Source organism: Salvelinus alpinus, chromosome 8 (assembly GCF_045679555.1).
Source record: "Salvelinus alpinus chromosome 8, SLU_Salpinus.1, whole genome shotgun sequence".
Taxonomy (NCBI): domain Eukaryota; kingdom Metazoa; phylum Chordata; class Actinopteri; order Salmoniformes; family Salmonidae; genus Salvelinus; species Salvelinus alpinus.
The window spans coordinates 346,671-365,935 of NC_092093.1; the positions used below are offsets into that span (position 1 = coordinate 346,671).

Sequence of the window (19,265 nt, forward strand, 5' to 3'; positions counted from 1 at the left end):
AGTTCCTGCCAAGGCAGCAGCTACTCTTCCTGGGGTTTATTATGGATCCCCATTAGTTCCTGCCAAGGCTGCAGCTAGTCTTCCTGGGGTTTATTATGGATCCCCATTAGTTCCTGCCAAGGCAGCAGCTACTCTTGTTGTGGGTTATTATGGATCCCCATTAGTTCCTGCCAAGGCAGCAGCTACTCTTCCTGGGGTTTATTATGGATCCTGCCTAGGCAGCAGCTACTCTTCCTGGGGTTTATTATGGATCCCCATTAGTTCCTGCCAAGAGAGCAGCTATTCTTCCTGGGGTTTATTATGGATCCCCATTAGTTCCTGCCAAGGCAGCAGCTACTCTTTCTGGGGTTTATTATGGATCCCCATTAGTTCCTGCCAAGGCAGCAGCTACTCTTCCTGGGGTTTATTATGGATCCCCATTAGTTCCTGCCAAGGCAGCAGCTACTCTTCCTGGGGTTTATTATGGATCCCCATTAGTTCCTGCCAAGGCAGCAGCTACTCTTCCTGGGGTTTATTATGGATCACCATTAGTTTCTGCCAAGGCAACAGCTACTCTTCCTGGGGTTTATTATGGATCCCCATTAGTTCCTGCCAAGGCAGCAGCTACTCTTATTGTGGTTTATTATGGATCCCCATTAGTTCCTGCCAAGGCAGCAGCTACTCTTCCTGGGGTTTATTATGGATCCCCATGAGTTCCTGCCAAGGCAGCAGATACTCTTCCTGGGGTTTATTATGGATCCCCATTAGTTCCTGCCAAGGCAGCAGCTGCTCTTCCTGAGGTTTATTGTGGATCCCCATTAGTTCCTGCCAAGGCAGCAGCTACTCTTCCTTGGGTTTATTATGGATCCCCATTAGTTCCTGCCAAGGCAGCAGCTACTCTTCCTGGGGTTTATTATGGATCCTGCCAAGGCAGCAGCTACTCTTCCTGGGGTTTATTATGGATCCCCATTAGTTCCTGCCAAGGCAGCAGCTACTCTTCCTGGGGTTCATTATGGATCCCCATTAGTTCCTGCCAAGGCAGCAGCTACTCTTCCTGGGGTTTATTATGGATCCCCATTAGTTCCTGCCAAGGCTGCAGCTAGTCTTCCTGGGGTTTATTATGGATCCCCATTAGTTCCTGCCAAGGCAGCAGCTACTCTTGTTGTGGGTTATTATGGATCCCCATTAGTTCCTGCCAAGGCAGCAGCTACTCTTCCTGGGGTTTATTATGGATCCTGCCTAGGCAGCAGCTACTCTTCCTGGGGTTTATTATGGATCCCCATTAGTTCCTGCCAAGAGAGCAGCTATTCTTCCTGGGGTTTATTATGGATCCCCATTAGTTCCTGCCAAGGCAGCAGCTACTCTTCCTGGGGTTTATTATGGATCCCCATTAGTTCCTGTCAAGGCAGCAGCTACTCTTTCTGGGGTTTATTATGGATCACCATTAGTTCCTGCTAAGGCAGAAGCTACTCTTCCTGGGGTTTATTATGGATCCCCATTAGTTCCTGCCAAGGTAGCAGCTATTCTTCCTGGGGTTTATTATGGATCCCCATTAGTTCCTGCCAAGTCAGCAGCTACTCTTCCTTGGGTTTATTATGGATCCCCATTAGTTCCTGCCAAGGCAACAGCTACTCTTCCTGGGGTTTATTATGGATCCTGCCAAGGCAGCAGCTACTCTTCCTGGGGTTTATTATGGATCCCCATTAGTTCCTGCCAAGGCAGAAGCTACTCTTCCTGGGGTTTATTATGGATCCCCATTAGTTCCTGCTCTTCCTGGGGTTTATTATGGATCCCCATTAGTTCCTGCCAAGGCAGCAGCTACTCTTCCTGGGGTTTATTATGGATCCTGCCAAGGCAGCAGCTACTCTTCCTGGGGTTTATTATGGATCCCCATTAGTTCCTGCCAAGGCAGCAGCAGCTACTCTTCCTGGGGTTTATTATGGATCCCCATTAGTTCCTGCCAAGGCAGCAGCTACTCTTCCTGGGGTTTATTATAGATCCCCATTTAGTTCCTGCCAAGGCAGCAGCTACTCTTCCTGGGGTTTATTATGGATCCCCATTAGTTCCTGCTGAGGCAGCAGCTACTCTTCCTGGGGTTTATTATGGATCCCCATTAGTTCCTGCTGAGGCAGCAGCTACTCTTCCTGGGGTTTATTATGGATCCCCATTAGTTCCTGCCGAGGCAGCAGCTACTCTTCCTGGGGTTTATTATGGATCCCCATTTAGTTCCTGCCAAGGCAGCAGCTAGTCTTCCTGGGGTTTATTATGGATCACCATTAGTTCCTGCCAAGGCAGCAGCTACTCTTCCTGGGGTTTATTATGGATCCCCATTAGTTCCTGCCAAGGCAACAGCTACTCTTGTTGTGGGTTATTATGGATCCCCATTAGTTCCTGCCAAGGCAGCAGCTACTCTTCCTGGGGTTTATTATGGATCCTCATTAGTTCCTGCCAAGGCAGCAGCTACTCTTCCTGGGGTTTATTATGGATCCCCATTAGTTCCTGCCAAGGCAGCAGCTACTCTTCCTGGAGTTTATTAGGGATCCTCATTAGTTCCTGCCAAGGCAGCAGCTACTCTTCCTGGGGTTTATTATGGATCCCCATTAGTTCCTGCCGAGGCAGCAGCTACTCTTCCTGGGGTTTATTATGGATCCCCATTTAGTTCCTGCCAAGGCAGCAGCTAGTCTTCCTGGGGTTTATTATGGATCACCATTAGTTCCTGCCAAGGCAGCAGCTACTCTTCCTGGGGTTTATTATGGATCCCCATTAGTTCCTGCCAAGGCAACAGCTACTCTTGTTGTGGGTTATTATGGATCCCCATTAGTTCCTGCCAAGGCAGCAGCTACTCTTCCTGGGGTTTATTATGGATCCTCATTAGTTCCTGCCAAGGCAGCAGCTACTCTTCCTGGGGTTTATTATGGATCCCCATTAGTTCCTGCCAAGGCAGCAGCTACTCTTCCTGGAGTTTATTAGGGATCCTCATTAGTTCCTGCCAAGGCAGCAGCTACTCTTCCTGGGGTTTATTATGGATCCCCATGAGTTCCTGCCAAGGCAGCAGATACTCTTCCTTGGGTTTATTATGGATCCCCATTAGTTCCTGCCAAGGCAGCAGCTGCTCTTCCTGAGGTTTATTGTGGATCCCCATTAGTTCCTGCCAAGGCAGCAGCTACTCTTCCTTGGGTTTATTATGGATCCCCATTAGTTCCTGCCAAGGCAGCAGCTACTCTTCCTGCGGTTTATTATGGATCCTGCCAAGGCAGCAGCTACTCTTCCTGGGGTTTATTATGGATCCCCATTTAGTTCCTGCCAAGGCAGCAGCTACTCTTCCTGGGGTTTATTATGGATCCCCATTAGTTCCTGCCAAGGCAGCAGCTACTCTTCCTGGGGTTTATTATGGATCCCCATTAGTTCCTGCCAAGGCAGCAGCTACTCTTCCTGGGGTTTATTATGGATCCCCATTAGTTCCTGCCAAGGCAGCAGCTACTCTTCCTGGTGTTTATTATGGATAGCCATTAGTTCCTGCCAAGGCAGCAGCTACTCTTCCTTGGGTTTATTATAGCTCCCCATTAGTTCCTGCCAAGGCAGCAGCTACTCTTCCTGGGGTTTATTATGGATCCCCATTAGTACCTGCCAAGGCAGCAGCTACTCTTCCTGGGGTTTATTATGGATCCTGCCTAGGCAGCAGCTACTCTTCCTGGGGTTTATTATGGATCCCCATTAGTTCCTGCCAAGAGAGCAGCTATTCTTCCTGGGGTTTATTATGGATCCCCATTAGTTCCTGCCAAGGCAGCAGCTACTCTTCCTGGGGTTTATTATGGATCCCCATTAGTTCCTGTCAAAGCAGCTGCTACTCTTTCTGGGGTTTATTATGGATCACCATTAGTTCCTGCAAAGGCAGAAGCTACTCTTCCTGGGGTTTATTATGGATCCCCATTAGTTCCTGCCAAGGCAGCAGCTACTCTTCCTGGGGTTTATTATGGATCCTGCCAAGGCAGCAGCTACTCTTCCTGGGGTTTATTATGGATCCCCATTAGTTCCTGCCAAGGCAGCAGCTACTCTTCCTGGGGTTTATTATGGATCCCCATTAGTTCATGCCAACGCAGCAGCTACTCTTCCTGGGGTTTATTATGGATCCCCATTAGTTCATGCCAACGCAGCAGCTACTCTTCCTGGGGTTTATTATGGATCCCCATTAGTTCCTGCCAAGAGAGCAGCTATTCTTCCTGGGGTTTATCATGCATCCCCATTAGTTCCTGCCAAGGCAGCAGCTACTCTTGTTGTGGGTTTATTATGGATCCCCATTAGTTCCTGCCAAGGCAGCAGCTACTCTTCCTGGGGTTTATTATGGATCCTGCCAAGGCAGCAGCTACTCTTCTTGGGGTTTATTATGGATCCCCATTAGTTCCTGCCAAGGAAGCAGCTACTCTTCCTGGGGTTTATTATGGATCCCCATTAGTTCCAGTCAAGGCAGCAGCTACTCTTCCTGGGGTTTATTATGGATCACCATTAGTTCCTGTCAAGGCAGCAGCTACTCTTCCTGGGGTTTATTATGGATCCCCATTAGTTCCTGCCAAGGCAGCAGCTACTCTTCCTGGGGTTTATTATGGATCCCCATTAGTTCCTGCCAAGGCAGCAGCTACTCTTCCTGGGGTTTATTATGGATCACCATTAGTTCCTGCCAAGGCAGCAGCTACTCTTCCTGGGGTCCAGCAAAATTTAGGCAGGTATGCATTTTAAAACATTACAATAGATTCACAACAGATTTCACAACACACTAAGTGTGTGTCCTCAGGCCTCTACTACCACATATCTATAACACTAAATCCGTGTGTATAGTACATGTGTGTGTATGCATGTGTCTATGCCTGTGTTTATGTTGCTTCACAGTCCCTGCTGTTCCATAAGATGTGTTTGCATCAGTTACCTGATGTGGAATAGAGTTCCATGTAGTCATGGCTCTATGTAGTACAGTGCACCTCCCATAGTCTGTTCTGGACTTGGGGACTATGAAGAGACCTCTGGTGTCATGTCTTGTGGAGTATACATGGGTGTCTGAGCTGTGGGCCAGTAGTTCAAACAGACAGCTCGGTGCTTTCAACATGTCAATACCTCTCATAAATACAAGTAGTGATGAAGTCAATCTCTCCTCCACTTTGAGCCATGAGAGACAAATGCATATTATTAATATTAGCTCTCTGTGTACATCCAAGTGCCAGCCGTGCAGCCCTGTTCTGAACCAGTTGTAAAGTCCTTTTTTGTGGCACCTGACCACACGACTGAACAGTAGTCCAGGTGTGACAAAACTAGTGCCTGTAGAACCTGCCTTGTTGATAGTGCTGTTAAGAAGGCAGAAACTAGGGCCTGTAGGACCTGCCTTGTTGATAGTGTTGTTAAGAAGGTAGAAACTAGGGCCTGTAGGACCTGCCTTGTTGATAGTGTTGTTAAGAAGGTAGAAACTAGGGCCTGTAGGACCTGCCTTGTTGATAGTGTTGTTAAGAAGGTAGAAACTAGGGCCTGTAGGACCTGCCTTGTTGATACTGTTAAGGTAGAGCATCGCTTTATTATAGACAGACTTCTCCGCATCTTACCTACTACTGCATCAATATGTTTTGACCAGGACAGTTTACAATCCAGGGTTAATCCAAGCAGTTTAGTCATCTCAACTTGCTCAATTTCCACATTATTTATTACATGATTTAGTTGAGGTTTAGTGAATGATTTGTCCCAAATACAATGCTTTTAGTTGTTGAAATATTGAACTAAATGAACCATGTCTCTCCCTGTCTGTGTGCAGGTCGGTTCCGTCTGATAGATGAAGACCGAGACGTTAGGGACCCCATCCAGTATTTCTCCTCGGTGGAGGAAGTGGCCGGAACGTTCCCTGACCGCGTCTTCGCCATGGAAACTATCAGCTTCACTGTCAAGGTCAGGGGTTAGCTGAAGGTGCTTCAGCCAGCTCTACGCTGTCTATTTCAGCTATACATCACAGACCTTGCTCTTTGTGTGTTTAGGTTCTGTCAGGGGAGTTCAGTGAGGACAGTGAGTCGTACAGTGTGGTGTTGCAGCCTGGTGATGAGCTGTCACTCACGGGAAAGGCAGAGTTTCTCACAGCCACGCCCACCACGGAGAAGACTGGACTGAGCGCGCTCCTGAGACGCCTGGGGAAGACCCCCCGCAGTAAGACCCACACCACACACACCACACCCTGAGCTCTCTCTCTGTTTCACACTACACACCACACCACACACACCACACCATACACACCACACCATACACACCACACCATACACACCACACCACACACACCACACACCACACCATACACACCACACACACCACACCATACACACCACACCATACACACCACACCATACACACCACACCATACACACCACACCATACACACCACACACACCATACACACCATACACACCACACCATACACACCATACACACCACACACCACACCACACACACCACACACACCATACACACCACACCATACACACCACACCATACACACCACACCATACCATACACACCATACACACCACACCACACCATACACACCACACCACACCACACCACACACACCATACACACCACACCACACACACCATACACACCACACACACCATACACACCACACACACCACACCACACACACCACACCATACACACCATACACACCACACCATACACACCACACCATACACACCACACACACCACACCATACACACCACACACACCATACACAACACACCACACACACCATACACACCACACCACACACACCACACACCATACACACCACACCATACACACCACACCACACACACCATACACACCACACACACCATACACACCACACACACCATACACACCATACACACCACACACACCACACACACCACACACACCACACACCACACCACACCATACACACCACACACCACACCATACACACCATACACACCACACCATACACACCACACCATACACACCACACACACCATACACACCACACACACCATACACACCACACACCACACCATACACACCATACACACCACACACACCATACACACCACACCACACACACCACACCCTGAGCTCTCTCTGTTTCACACACCACACCACACACACCACACCCTGAGCTCTCTCTCTCTCTCTCTGTTTCAGGTAAAACTCCATGTCTGGTGTGTATGAACCATCGGACCAATCAGAGCATCTCTCTGCCCTTTGCCTGCCGAGGACGGTTCTGCACGCGCTCCCCTCTGGAGCAGGGAATGCTGGGAGCTGACCACACGGTGCGCAGCATCATCGAAAGGGTCCGACTTCCTGTTAATGTTACCGTGCCGACCAGACCACCACGGAACCCCTACGACCGCCACGTGGTGAGACATAAAATCAAATGTTATTTGTCTCTTTGGAAACAACAGGTGGAGACTAACAGTGGAATGCTTATTTACGTGCCGTCCCAACAATGCAGAGAGAAAAGTAATAACACGTAACGATATCTTGGCTACATGGGGAACCAGTAACGAGCGTATGTGAAGAGGCAATGCAGATGGTCCTGTAAACTATTGATCAGTCTGATGGTTTGGGGTTAGAAGCTGTTCAGGCTCCTGTAAACTATTCAGCAGTCTGATGGTTTGGGGTTAGAAGCTGTTCAGGCTCCTGTAAACTATTCAGCAGTCTGATGGTTTGGGGTAGGAAGCTGTTCAGGCTCCTGTAAACTATTCAGCAGTCTGATGGTTTGGGGTTAGAAGCTGTTCAGGCTCCTGTAAACTATTCAGCAGTCTGATGGTTTGGGGTAGGAAGCTGTTCAGGCTCCTGTAAACTATTGATCAGTCTGATGGTTTGGGGTTAGAAGCTGTTCAGGCTCCTGTAAACTATTCAGCAGTCTGATGGTTTGGGGTTAGAAGCTGTTCAGGCTCCTGTTGGTTCCAGACTTGGTGCTCCGGTACCGCTTGCCATGCGGTAGCAGAGAGAACAGTCTATGACTTAGGTGGCTGGAGTCTTTTACAATTTTTAGGGCCTTCGTCTGACACAGTGTGTTATAGAGGTCCTGGATGGCAGGGAGCTTGGTCCCAGTGATGTACTGGGCCGTACGCACTACCCTCTGTAGTGCCTTGCAGTCGGAGGACAAGCAGTTACCATACCAAGCGGTGATGCAGCCAGCCAAGATTCTCAAAAATGGTCTTCTTCAACTCCTAACTTATTGCACAATTTGACTGCAGGTATTTAAAGTAGCCTCAAATATTAAAAAAAAGTAGCCTCAAATATAAAAAAAGTAAAAAGTAGCCTCAAATATTTAAATGTTTAAAAAAAACGTCAAAGAAATAGTTTAAACGGTATTGACGTTATTGAAAAACCATCCTGTGGCTATTTCCGAATACCCTGGTATACAGTATACTGCCCAAGACTAGTTTGGACCATGATAGATCCTTAGTGATGTGTGGACGCCAAGGAACTCTCAACCCGTTCCACTACAATCCCGTTGATTGAATGTTGGCGTGTTCGGTCCTCCGTTTTTTGTAGTCCACAATCATCTCTTTAGTCTTGGTTACGTTGAGGGAGAAGTTGTTGTCCTGGCACCACACGGCCAGGTCTCTGACCCTCCTCCCTATAGGCTGTCTCATCGTTGTCGGTGATCAGGTCTACCACTTGTGTTGTCTGCAAACTTAATGATGGTGTTGGAGTCGTGCCTGGCCGTGCAGTCATGGGTGAACTGGGAGTACAGGAGGGGACTGAGCATGCACCCCTGAGGGGCCCCAGTGTTGAGGATCAGCGTGGCGGATGTGTTGTTACCTACCCTCACCACCTGGGGGGGCAGCCCATCAGGAAGTCCAGGATCCAGTTGCAGAGGGAGGTGTTTAGTCCCAGGGTCCTTAGCTTAGTGATGAGCTTTGAGGGTTCTATGGTGTTGAACGCTGAGCTGTTGTCAATGAATAGCATTCTCACATAGGTGTTCCTTTTGTCCAGGTGGGAAAGGGCAGTGTGGAGTGCTATAGAGAATGCATCATCTGTGGATCTGTTTGGGCGGTATGCAAATTGTAGTGGGTCCAGGGTGTCTGGGATAATGATGTTGATGTGAGCCATGACCAGCCTTTCAAAGCACTTCATGGCTACAGACGTGAGTGCTACATGTCTGTAGTCATTTTGGCAGGTTACCTTGGCGTTCTTGGGCACAGGGACTATGGTGGTCTGCTTGAAACATGTTGGTATTACAGACTGGGTCAGGGACAGGTTGAAAATGTCAGTGAAGACACTTGCCAGCTGGCCAGTGCATGCTCTGAGTATGAGTCCTGGTAATCTGTCTGGTCCTGTGGCCTTGTGAATGTTATGGAGAGCGTGGCCGATGATAACATGTTCTGTACTGTAGGTGACTAACTGTGTAACTCTGTATTCTGTACTGTAGGTGACTAACTGTGTAACTCTGTATTATGTACTGTAGGTGACTAACTGTGTAACTCTGTATTATGTACTGTAGGTGACTAACTGTGTTCTGTACTGTAGGTGACTAACTGTGTAACTCTGTATTCTGTACTGTAGGTGACTAACTGTATTCTGTACTGTAGGTGACTAACTGTATTCTGTACTGTAGGTGACTAACTGTATTCTGTACTGTAGGTGACTAACTCTGTAACTCTGTATTCTGTACTGTAGGTGACTAACTGTGTTCTGTACTGTAGGTGACTAACTGTATTCTGTACTGTAGGTGACTAACTGTATTCTGTACTGTAGGTGACTAACTGTATTCTGTACTGTAGGTGACTAACTGTATTCTGTACTGTAGGTGACTAACTGTATTCTGTACTGTAGGTGACTAACTGTAACTCTGTATTCTGTACTGTAGGTGACTAACTGTATTCTGTACTGTAGGTGACTAACTGTGTAACTCTGTACTGTAGGTGACTAACTGTATTCTGTACTGTAGGTGACTAACTGTGTAACTCTGTATTCTGTACTGCAGGTGACTAACCGTGTAACTCTGTATTCTGTACTGTAGGTGACAAACTGTATTCTGTACTGTAGGTGACTAACTGTGTAACTCTGTATTCTGTACTGTAGGTGACTACCTGTGTAACTATGTTCTGTACTGTAGGTGACTAACTGTGTAACTCTGTATTCTGTACTGTAGGTGACTACCTGTGTAACTATGTTCTGTACTGTAGGTGACTAACTGTGTAACTCTGTATTCTGTACTGTAGGTGACTAACTGTATTTTGTACTGTAGGTGACTTAACTGTATTCTGTACTGTAGGTGACTAACTGTAACTCTGTATTCTGTACTGTAGGTGACTAACTGTGTAACTCTGTATTCTGTACTGTAGGTGACTAACTGTGTTCTGTACTGTAGGTGACTAACTGTGTAACCCTGTATTCTGTACTGTAGGTGACTAACTGTGTAACCCTGTATTCTGTACTGTAGGTGACTAACTGTATTCTGTACTGTAGGTGACTAACTGTGTAACTCTGTATTCTGTACTGTAGGTGACTAACTGTGTAACCCTGTATTCTGTACTGTAGGTGACTAACTGTGTAACTCTGTATTCTGTACTGTAGGTGACTAACTGTATTCTGTACTGTAGGTGACTAACTGTATTCTGTACTGTAGGTGACTAACTGTGTTCTGTACTGTAGGTGACTAACTGTGTAACTCTGTATTCTGTACTGTAGGTGACTAACTGTGTAACCCTGTATTCTGTACTGTAGGTGACTAACTGTATTCTGTACTGTAGGTGACTAACTGTGTAACTCTGTATTCTGTACTGTAGGTGACTAACTGTGTAACCCTGTATTCTGTACTGTAGGTGACTAACTGTGTAACTCTGTATTCTGTACTGTAGGTGACTAACTGTATTCTGTACTGTAGGTGACTAACTGTATTCTGTACTGTAGGTGACTAACTGTGTTCTGTACTGTAGGTGACTAACTGTAACTCTGTATTCTGTACTGTAGGTGACTAACTGTGTTCTGTACTGTAGGTGACTAACTAACTCTGTATTCTGTACTGTAGGTGACTAACTGTGTAACTCTGTATTCTGTACTGTAGGTGACTAACTGTGTAACCCTGTATTCTGTACTGTAGGTGACTAACTGTATTCTGTACTGTAGGTGACTAACTGTGTAACTCTGTATTCTGTACTGTAGGTGACTAACTGTGTAACTCTGTATTCTGTACTGTAGGTGACTAACTGTATTCTGTACTGTAGGTGACTAACTGTAACTCTGTATTCTGTACTGTAGGTGACTAACTGTATTCTGTACTGTAGGTGACTAACTGTGTAACTCTGTACTGTAGGTGACTAACTGTATTCTGTACTGTAGGTGACTAACTGTGTAACTCTGTATTCTGTACTGCAGGTGACTAACTGTATTCTGTACTGTAGGTGACTAACTGTGTAACTCTGTATTCTGTACTGCAGGTGACTAACCGTGTAACTCTGTATTCTGTACTGTAGGTGACAAACTGTATTCTGTACTGTAGGTGACTAACTGTGTAACTCTGTATTCTGTACTGTAGGTGACTACCTGTGTAACTATGTTCTGTACTGTAGGTGACTAACTGTGTAACTCTGTATTCTGTACTGTAGGTGACTTAACTGTATTCTGTACTGTAGGTGACTAACTGTAACTCTGTATTCTGTACTGTAGGTGACTAACTGTGTAACTCTGTATTCTGTACTGTAGGTGACTAACTGTGTTCTGTACTGTAGGTGACTAACTGTGTAACCCTGTATTCTGTACTGTAGGTGACTAACTGTGTAACCCTGTATTCTGTACTGTAGGTGACTAACTGTATTCTGTACTGTAGGTGACTAACTGTGTAACTCTGTATTCTGTACTGTAGGTGACTAACTGTGTAACCCTGTATTCTGTACTGTAGGTGACTAACTGTGTAACTCTGTATTCTGTACTGTAGGTGACTAACTGTATTCTGTACTGTAGGTGACTAACTGTGTAACTCTGTATTCTGTACTGTAGGTGACTAACTGTGTAACCCTGTATTCTGTACTGTAGGTGACTAACTGTGTAACTCTGTATTCTGTACTGTAGGTGACTAACTGTATTCTGTACTGTAGGTGACTAACTGTGTTCTGTACTGTAGGTGACTAACTGTATTCTGTACTGTAGGTGACTCTAACTGTATTCTGTACTGTAGGTGACTAACTGTATTCTGTACTGTAGGTGACTAACTGTATTCTGTACTGTAGGTGACTCTAACTGTATTCTGTACTGTAGGTGACTAACTGTATTCTGTACTGTAGGTGACTAACTGTGTTCTGTACTGTAGGTGACTAACTGTGTAACTCTGTATTCTGTACTGTAGGTGACTAACTGTGTAACCCTGTATTCTGTACTGTAGGTGACTAACTGTATTCTGTACTGTAGGTGACTAACTGTGTAACTCTGTATTCTGTACTGTAGGTGACTAACTGTGTAACCCTGTATTCTGTACTGTAGGTGACTAACTGTGTAACTCTGTATTCTGTACTGTAGGTGACTAACTGTATTCTGTACTGTAGGTGACTAACTGTGTTCTGTACTGTAGGTGACTAACTGTAACTCTGTATTCTGTACTGTAGGTGACTAACTGTGTTCTGTACTGTAGGTGACTAACTAACTCTGTATTCTGTACTGTAGGTGACTAACTGTGTAACTCTGTATTCTGTACTGTAGGTGACTAACTGTGTAACTCTGTATTCTGTACTGCAGGTGACTAACTTTATTCTGTACTGTAGGTGACTAACTGTGTAACTCTGTATTCTGTACTGTAGGTGACTAACTGTGTAACTCTGTATTCTGTACTGCAGGTGACTAACTGTATTCTGTACTGTAGGTGACTAACTGTGTAACTCTGTATTCTGTACTGTAGGTGACTAACTGTGTAACTCTGTATTCTGTACTGCAGGTGACTAACTGTATTCTGTACTGTAGGTGACTAACTGTGTAACTCTGTATTCTGTACTGTAGGTGACTAACTGTATTCTGTACTGTAGGTGACTAACTGTGTAACTCTGTATTCTGTACTGCAGGTGACTAACTGTATTCTGTACTGTAGGTGACTAACTGTGTAACTCTGTATTCTGTACTGCAGGTGACTAACTGTATTCTGTACTGTAGGTGACTAACTGTGTAACTCTGTATTCTGTACTGCAGGTGACTAACTGTATTCTGTACTGTAGGTGACTAACTGTGTAACTCTGTATTCTGTACTGTAGGTGACTAACTGTGTAACTCTGTATTCTGTACTGCAGGTGACTAACTGTATTCTGTACTGTAGGTGACTAACTGTGTAACTCTGTATTCTGTACTGTAGGTGACTAACTGTATTCTGTACTGTAGGTGACTAACTGTGTAACTCTGTATTCTGTACTGTAGGTGACTAACTGTGTAACTCTGTATTCTGTACTGCAGGTGACTAACTGTATTATGTACTGTAGGTGACTAACTGTGTAACTCTGTATTCTGTACTGCAGGTGACTAACTGTATTCTGTACTGTAGGTGACTAACTGTGTAACTCTGTATTCTGTACTGTAGGTGACTAACTGTATTATGTACTGTAGGTGACTAACTGTGTAACTCTGTATTCTGTACTGCAGGTGACTAACTGTATTCTGTACTGTAGGTGACTAACTGTGTAACTCTGTATTCTGTACTGTAGGTGACTAACTGTGTAACTCTGTATTCTGTACTGCAGGTGACTAACTGTATTCTGTACTGTAGGTGACTAACTGTGTAACTCTGTATTCTGTACTGTAGGTGACTAACTGTATTCTGTACTGTAGGTGACTAACTGTGTAACTCTGTATTCTGTACTGCAGGTGACTAACTGTATTCTGTACTGTAGGTGACTAACTGTGTAACTCTGTATTCTGTACTGCAGGTGACTAACTGTATTCTGTACTGTAGGTGACTAACTGTGTAACTCTGTATTCTGTACTGCAGGTGACTAACTGTATTCTGTACTGTAGGTGACTAACTGTGTAACTCTGTATTCTGTACTGTAGGTGACTAACTGTGTAACTCTGTATTCTGTACTGCAGGTGACTAACTGTATTCTGTACTGTAGGTGACTAACTGTGTAACTCTGTATTCTGTACTGTAGGTGACTAACTGTGTAACTCTGTATTCTGTACTGCAGGTGACTAACTGTATTATGTACTGTAGGTGACTAACTGTGTAACTCTGTATTCTGTACTGCAGGTGACTAACTGTATTCTGTACTGTAGGTGACTAACTGTGTAACTCTGTATTCTGTACTGTAGGTGACTAACTGTATTATGTACTGTAGGTGACTAACTGTGTAACTCTGTATTCTGTACTGCAGGTGACTAACTGTATTCTGTACTGTAGGTGACTAACTGTATTATGTACTGTAGGTGACTAACTGTGTAACTCTGTATTCTGTACTGCAGGTGACTAACTGTATTCTGTACTGTAGGTGACTAACTGTGTAACTCTGTATTCTGTACTGTAGGTGACTAACTGTATTCTGTACTGTAGGTGACTAACTGTGTAACTCTGTATTCTGTACTGCAGGTGACTAACTGTATTCTGTACTGTAGGTGACTAACTGTGTAACTCTGTATTCTGTACTGCAGGTGACTAACTGTATTCTGTACTGTAGGTGACTAACTGTGTAACTCTGTATTCTGTACTGTAGGTGACTAACTGTATTATGTACTGTAGGTGACTAACTGTGTAACTTTGTATTCTGTACTGCAGGTGACTAACTGTATTCTGTACTGTAGGTGACTAACTGTATTATGTACTGTAGGTGACTAACTGTGTAACTCTGTATTCTGTACTGCAGGTGACTAACTGTATTCTGTACTGTAGGTGACTAACTGTGTAACTCTGTATTCTGTACTGTAGGTGACTAACTGTATTCTGTACTGTAGGTGACTAACTGTGTAACTCTGTATTCTGTACTGCAGGTGACTAACTGTATTCTGTACTGTAGGTGACTAACTGTGTAACTCTGTATTCTGTACTGCAGGTGACTAACTGTGTAACTCTGTATTCTGTACTGCAGGTGACTAACTGTATTCTGTACTGTAGGTGACTAACTGTGTAACTCTGTATTCTGTACTGTAGGTGACTAACTGTATTCTGTACTGTAGGTGACTAACTGTGTAACTCTGTATTCTGTACTGTAGGTGAATAACTGTGTAACTCTGTATTCTGTACTGTAGGTGACTAATTGTGTAACTCTGTATTCTGTACTGTAGGTGACTAACTGTGTAACTCTGTATTCTGTACTGTAGGTGACTAACTGTATTATGTACTGTAGGTGACTAACTGTGTAACTCTGTATTCTGTACTGTAGGTGACTACCTGTGTAACTCTGTATTCTGTACTGTAGGTGACTAACTGTGTAACTCTGTATTCTGTACTGTAGATGACTAACTGTGTAACTCTGTATTCTGTACTGTAGGTGACTAACTGTGTAACTCTGTATTCTGTACTGTAGGTGACTAACTGTGTAACTCTGTATTCTGTACTGTAGGTGACTAACTGTGTAACTCTGTATTCTGTACTGTAGGTGACTAACTGTGTAACTCTGTATTCTGTACTGTAGGTGACTAACTGTGTAACTCTGTATTCTGTACTGTAGGTGACTAACTGTGTAACTCTGTATTCTGTACTGTAGATGACTAACTGTGTAACTCTGTATTCTGTACTGTAGGTGACTAACTGTGTAACTCTGTATTCTGTACTGTAGGTGACTAACTGTGTAACTCTGTATTCTGTACTGTAGGTGACTAACTGTGTAACTCTGTATTCTGTACTGTAGGTGACTAACTGTGTAACTCTGTATTCTGTACTGTAGATGACTAACTGTGTAACTCTGTATTCTGTACTGTAGGTGACTAACTGTATTCTGTACTGTAGGTGACTAACTTTGTAACTCTGTATTCTGTACTGTAGGTGACTAACTGTGTAACTCTGTATTCTGTACTGTAGGTGACTAACTGTATTATGTACTGTAGGTGACTAACTGTAACTCTGTGTTCTGTACTGTAGGTGACTAACTGTGTAACTCTGTATTCTGTACTGTAGGTGACTAACTGTGTACTCTGTACTGTACTGTAGGTGACTAACTGTGTAACTCTGTATTCTGTACTGTAGGTGACTAACTGCTGTCGTAACTACTGTGTTCTGTACTGTAGGTGACTAACTGTGTAACTCTGTATTCTGTACTGTAGATGACTAACTGTGTAACTCTAGTAGTCTACTGTACTGTAGGTGACTAACTGTGTAACTCTGTATTATGTACTGTAGGTGACTAACTGTGTAACTCTGTATTCTGTACTGTAGGTGACTAACTGTATTCTGTACTGTAGGTGACTAACTGTGTAACTCTGTATTCTGTACTGTAGGTGACTAACTGTATTCTGTACTGTAGGTGACTAACTGTGTAACTCTGTGTTCTGTACTGTAGGTGACTAACTGTGTAACTCTGTATTCTGTACTGTAGGTGACTAACTGTATTATGTACTGTAGGTGACTAACTGTAACTCTGTGTTCTGTACTGTAGGTGACTAACTGTGTAACTCTGTATTCTGTACTGTAGGTGACTAACTGTGTAACTCTGTATTCTGTACTGTAGGTGACTAACTGTGTAACTCTGTATTCTGTACTGTAGGTGACTAACTGTGTAACTCTGTATTCTGTACTGTAGGTGACTAACTGTGTAACTCTGTATTCTGTACTGTAGGTGACTCTAACTGTATTCTGTACTGTAGGTGACTAACTGTATTCTGTACTGTAGGTGACTAACTGTGTTCTGTACTGTAGGTGACTAACTGTGTAACTCTGTATTCTGTACTTTAGGTGACTAACTGTATTCTGTACTGTAGGTGACTAACTGTGTTCTGTACTGTAGGTGACTAACTGTGTAACTCTGTATTCTGTACTGTAGATGACTAACTGTGTAACTCTGTGTTCTGTACTGTAGGTGACTAACTGTGTAACTCTGTATTCTGTACTGTAGGTGACTCTAACTGTATTCTGTACTGTAGGTGACTAACTGTATTCTGTACTGTAGGTGACTAACTGTGTTCTGTACTGTAGGTGACTAACTGTGTAACTCTGTATTCTGTACTGTAGGTGACTAACTGTGTTCTGTACTGTAGGTGACTAACTGTGTAACTCTGTATTCTGTACTGTAGGTGACTAACTGTATTCTGTACTGTAGGTGACTAACTGTGTAACTCTGTATTCTGTACTGTAGGTGACTAACTGTGTAACTCTGTGTTCTGTACTGTAGGTGACTAACTGTGTAACTCTGTGTTCTGTACTGTAGGTGACTAACTGTGTAACTCTGTCTGACTCCAGGTGAGAGAGGGGCATCGCTACAAGCTGTTGAACATTGTCAGTAAGACGGTGGTGTTGTGTCTCGTCCTACGGCCAATACAACTGGTTCCCTCCCACTTCCTGTTGCTACGCTGCATGCCGCGCTTCTCTGTGGCAACGCCCTCGGCAACTACAGACAGCCTGTTGCTACGGCAACATGCCAGCTTCGACCCTGATGGGTACAGCCGAGCCGTCCGTGAGACGCGTCCAGAACTCAGCGAGGAGAGAGTGTGTGTGAGCGAGGATGGTGTGTGTGTGAGCCCGCGGAGGGGAGGTGTGTGTGTGTCAGCGCAGGACTCTCAGCTGCTGTCTGTGTGTGTGTTCGCTGGGGGCGGAATTACAGACAACGTCAGCCAATCGCTGCGCTGCAGAGACTCTCTAGGGGAGGGGACAGAGTACCTCTCTCCCAACTGGACAGAGGCTGAGCTGCAGACCAGTGAAGAGATCCCCTACGAGGAACTGTGGACCAATCAGACTGCAGAGGGCCTGGGGAAGGCAGAGCCACACCGCATCTCCGTCCATTCCTCTTCCTCTTTGGATGGAATGCTGGGGACCGCCCGCCTCGCCATGGTGACAAGAGTATCAACCCCGCCCCCTGTACCTCCAAAATCAGACGCAGTGAGTCTCTCCCATAGAGATACCTAGAGAGCACCTCTCCGTCTATACTAGAAAAGGTGAGGTGCTCTCTCTGGTATATCTATACCATAGAGATTCCCTCGCCTATCTATATCATACAGATACCTAGAGAGCACCTCTCCTATCTATACCATAGAGATTCCCTCGCCTATCTATATCATAGAAATACCTGGAGAGCACCTCTCCTATCTATGCCATAGAGATACCTAGAGAGCACCTCTCCTATCTATACCATGATACCCTCGCCTATCTATATCATAGAGATACCTAGAGAGCACCTCTCCTATCTATACCATAGAGATACCTAGAGAGCACCTCTCCTATCTATACCATAGAGATACCTAGAGAACACCTCTCCTATCTATACCATAGAGATAGGCCCATTCTTCTCCTCTCCTGCTACTCTTCCCCGGGTCCTTAGTGTACAAGAGAAAGTAGTGCACTTCTGTCAACATACCTGGTGAAATAATGGTTAAAAACAACTCTGAGGGGAGGTCCTATAATATCGGTAATTTTTTTCCCAAATAATGTTTTCTCAGTTTTATTTTCCTGGTTTTACATTTTTTGTTTTGTTTTTCACTCTCAAAATTCTAAGTGTTTATAGAGAAACAACGATGGTGTGAGTCTTTTTCAATGCTTAAATCACATTAAATTCCTTATTTTTTATGTTTGGAAGAAACATAAAAAATGTTTTTGTGTAATTCCCCTTTAATTGTGCATCTAGCAAGTGAGGAATGTGCTGTCTAACGTGCCGGTCTAGTGATGGTTCTGTACTGCTGCTGCTCATTTCATGGCAACGTTTGCAAATAATAGATACAAATGATGTACTTCTGCCAGGTGAGCCTACTTTGCAGTTAAAATTTCAAGATGCACTATGCAAAACAAATCTTAAGAACGGGACGCATAGAAATTGCTCACATAGAACAGATCTACCACTTCTTAGACTTGCTTTAAATGATAATGACAGATCTATAACATACATTTCTATGTGCGTTTGGTTGGGTTGCCCAAAAAGAGACATATTGCAGCTTTAATTGGGAAGGTTTTGGGGAAAGTATTTTTGTCAACCCACAAGACGGTTATCACATCAACTTGCTTCACATGGAGTGACAGACAAACACACCACACAGAAAGACAGGGGCAATAATACTGGAAATTAATTGGTATTGTGTTCGTTATTGTGATATTGTGTTCGTTTTTGGCTTTTTAAACCAATAGTGGCTAACCAGCGGTGGGATGATGTCAATATTGCCTTGATTAGATAGTAGCTGGGAGCTT

At 44.4% G+C, this 19,265-nt stretch overlaps 1 protein-coding gene across 5 annotated transcripts in view; it reads left to right on the forward strand.

The window, feature by feature from the left end:
• The window catches only part of gareml (GRB2 associated, regulator of MAPK1-like), a 41,521-nt gene that overhangs the window by 15,252 nt on the left and 7,004 nt on the right, over positions 1-19,265 (forward strand). For all 5 annotated transcript variants that reach the window (XR_011676359.1, XR_011676360.1, XR_011676361.1 and 2 more), the window contains exons 3-6: positions 5,771-5,901; positions 5,988-6,153; positions 7,160-7,374; positions 17,334-17,969. Coding sequence is in view for 1 of the 5 variants with exons in the window: in XM_071412378.1 (XP_071268479.1) it covers positions 5,771-5,901; positions 5,988-6,153; positions 7,160-7,374; positions 17,334-17,969 (1,148 nt within the window). In the remaining 4 variants the exon portion in view is untranslated. The remainder of the gene's footprint in view (positions 1-5,770; positions 5,902-5,987; positions 6,154-7,159; positions 7,375-17,333; positions 17,970-19,265) is intronic.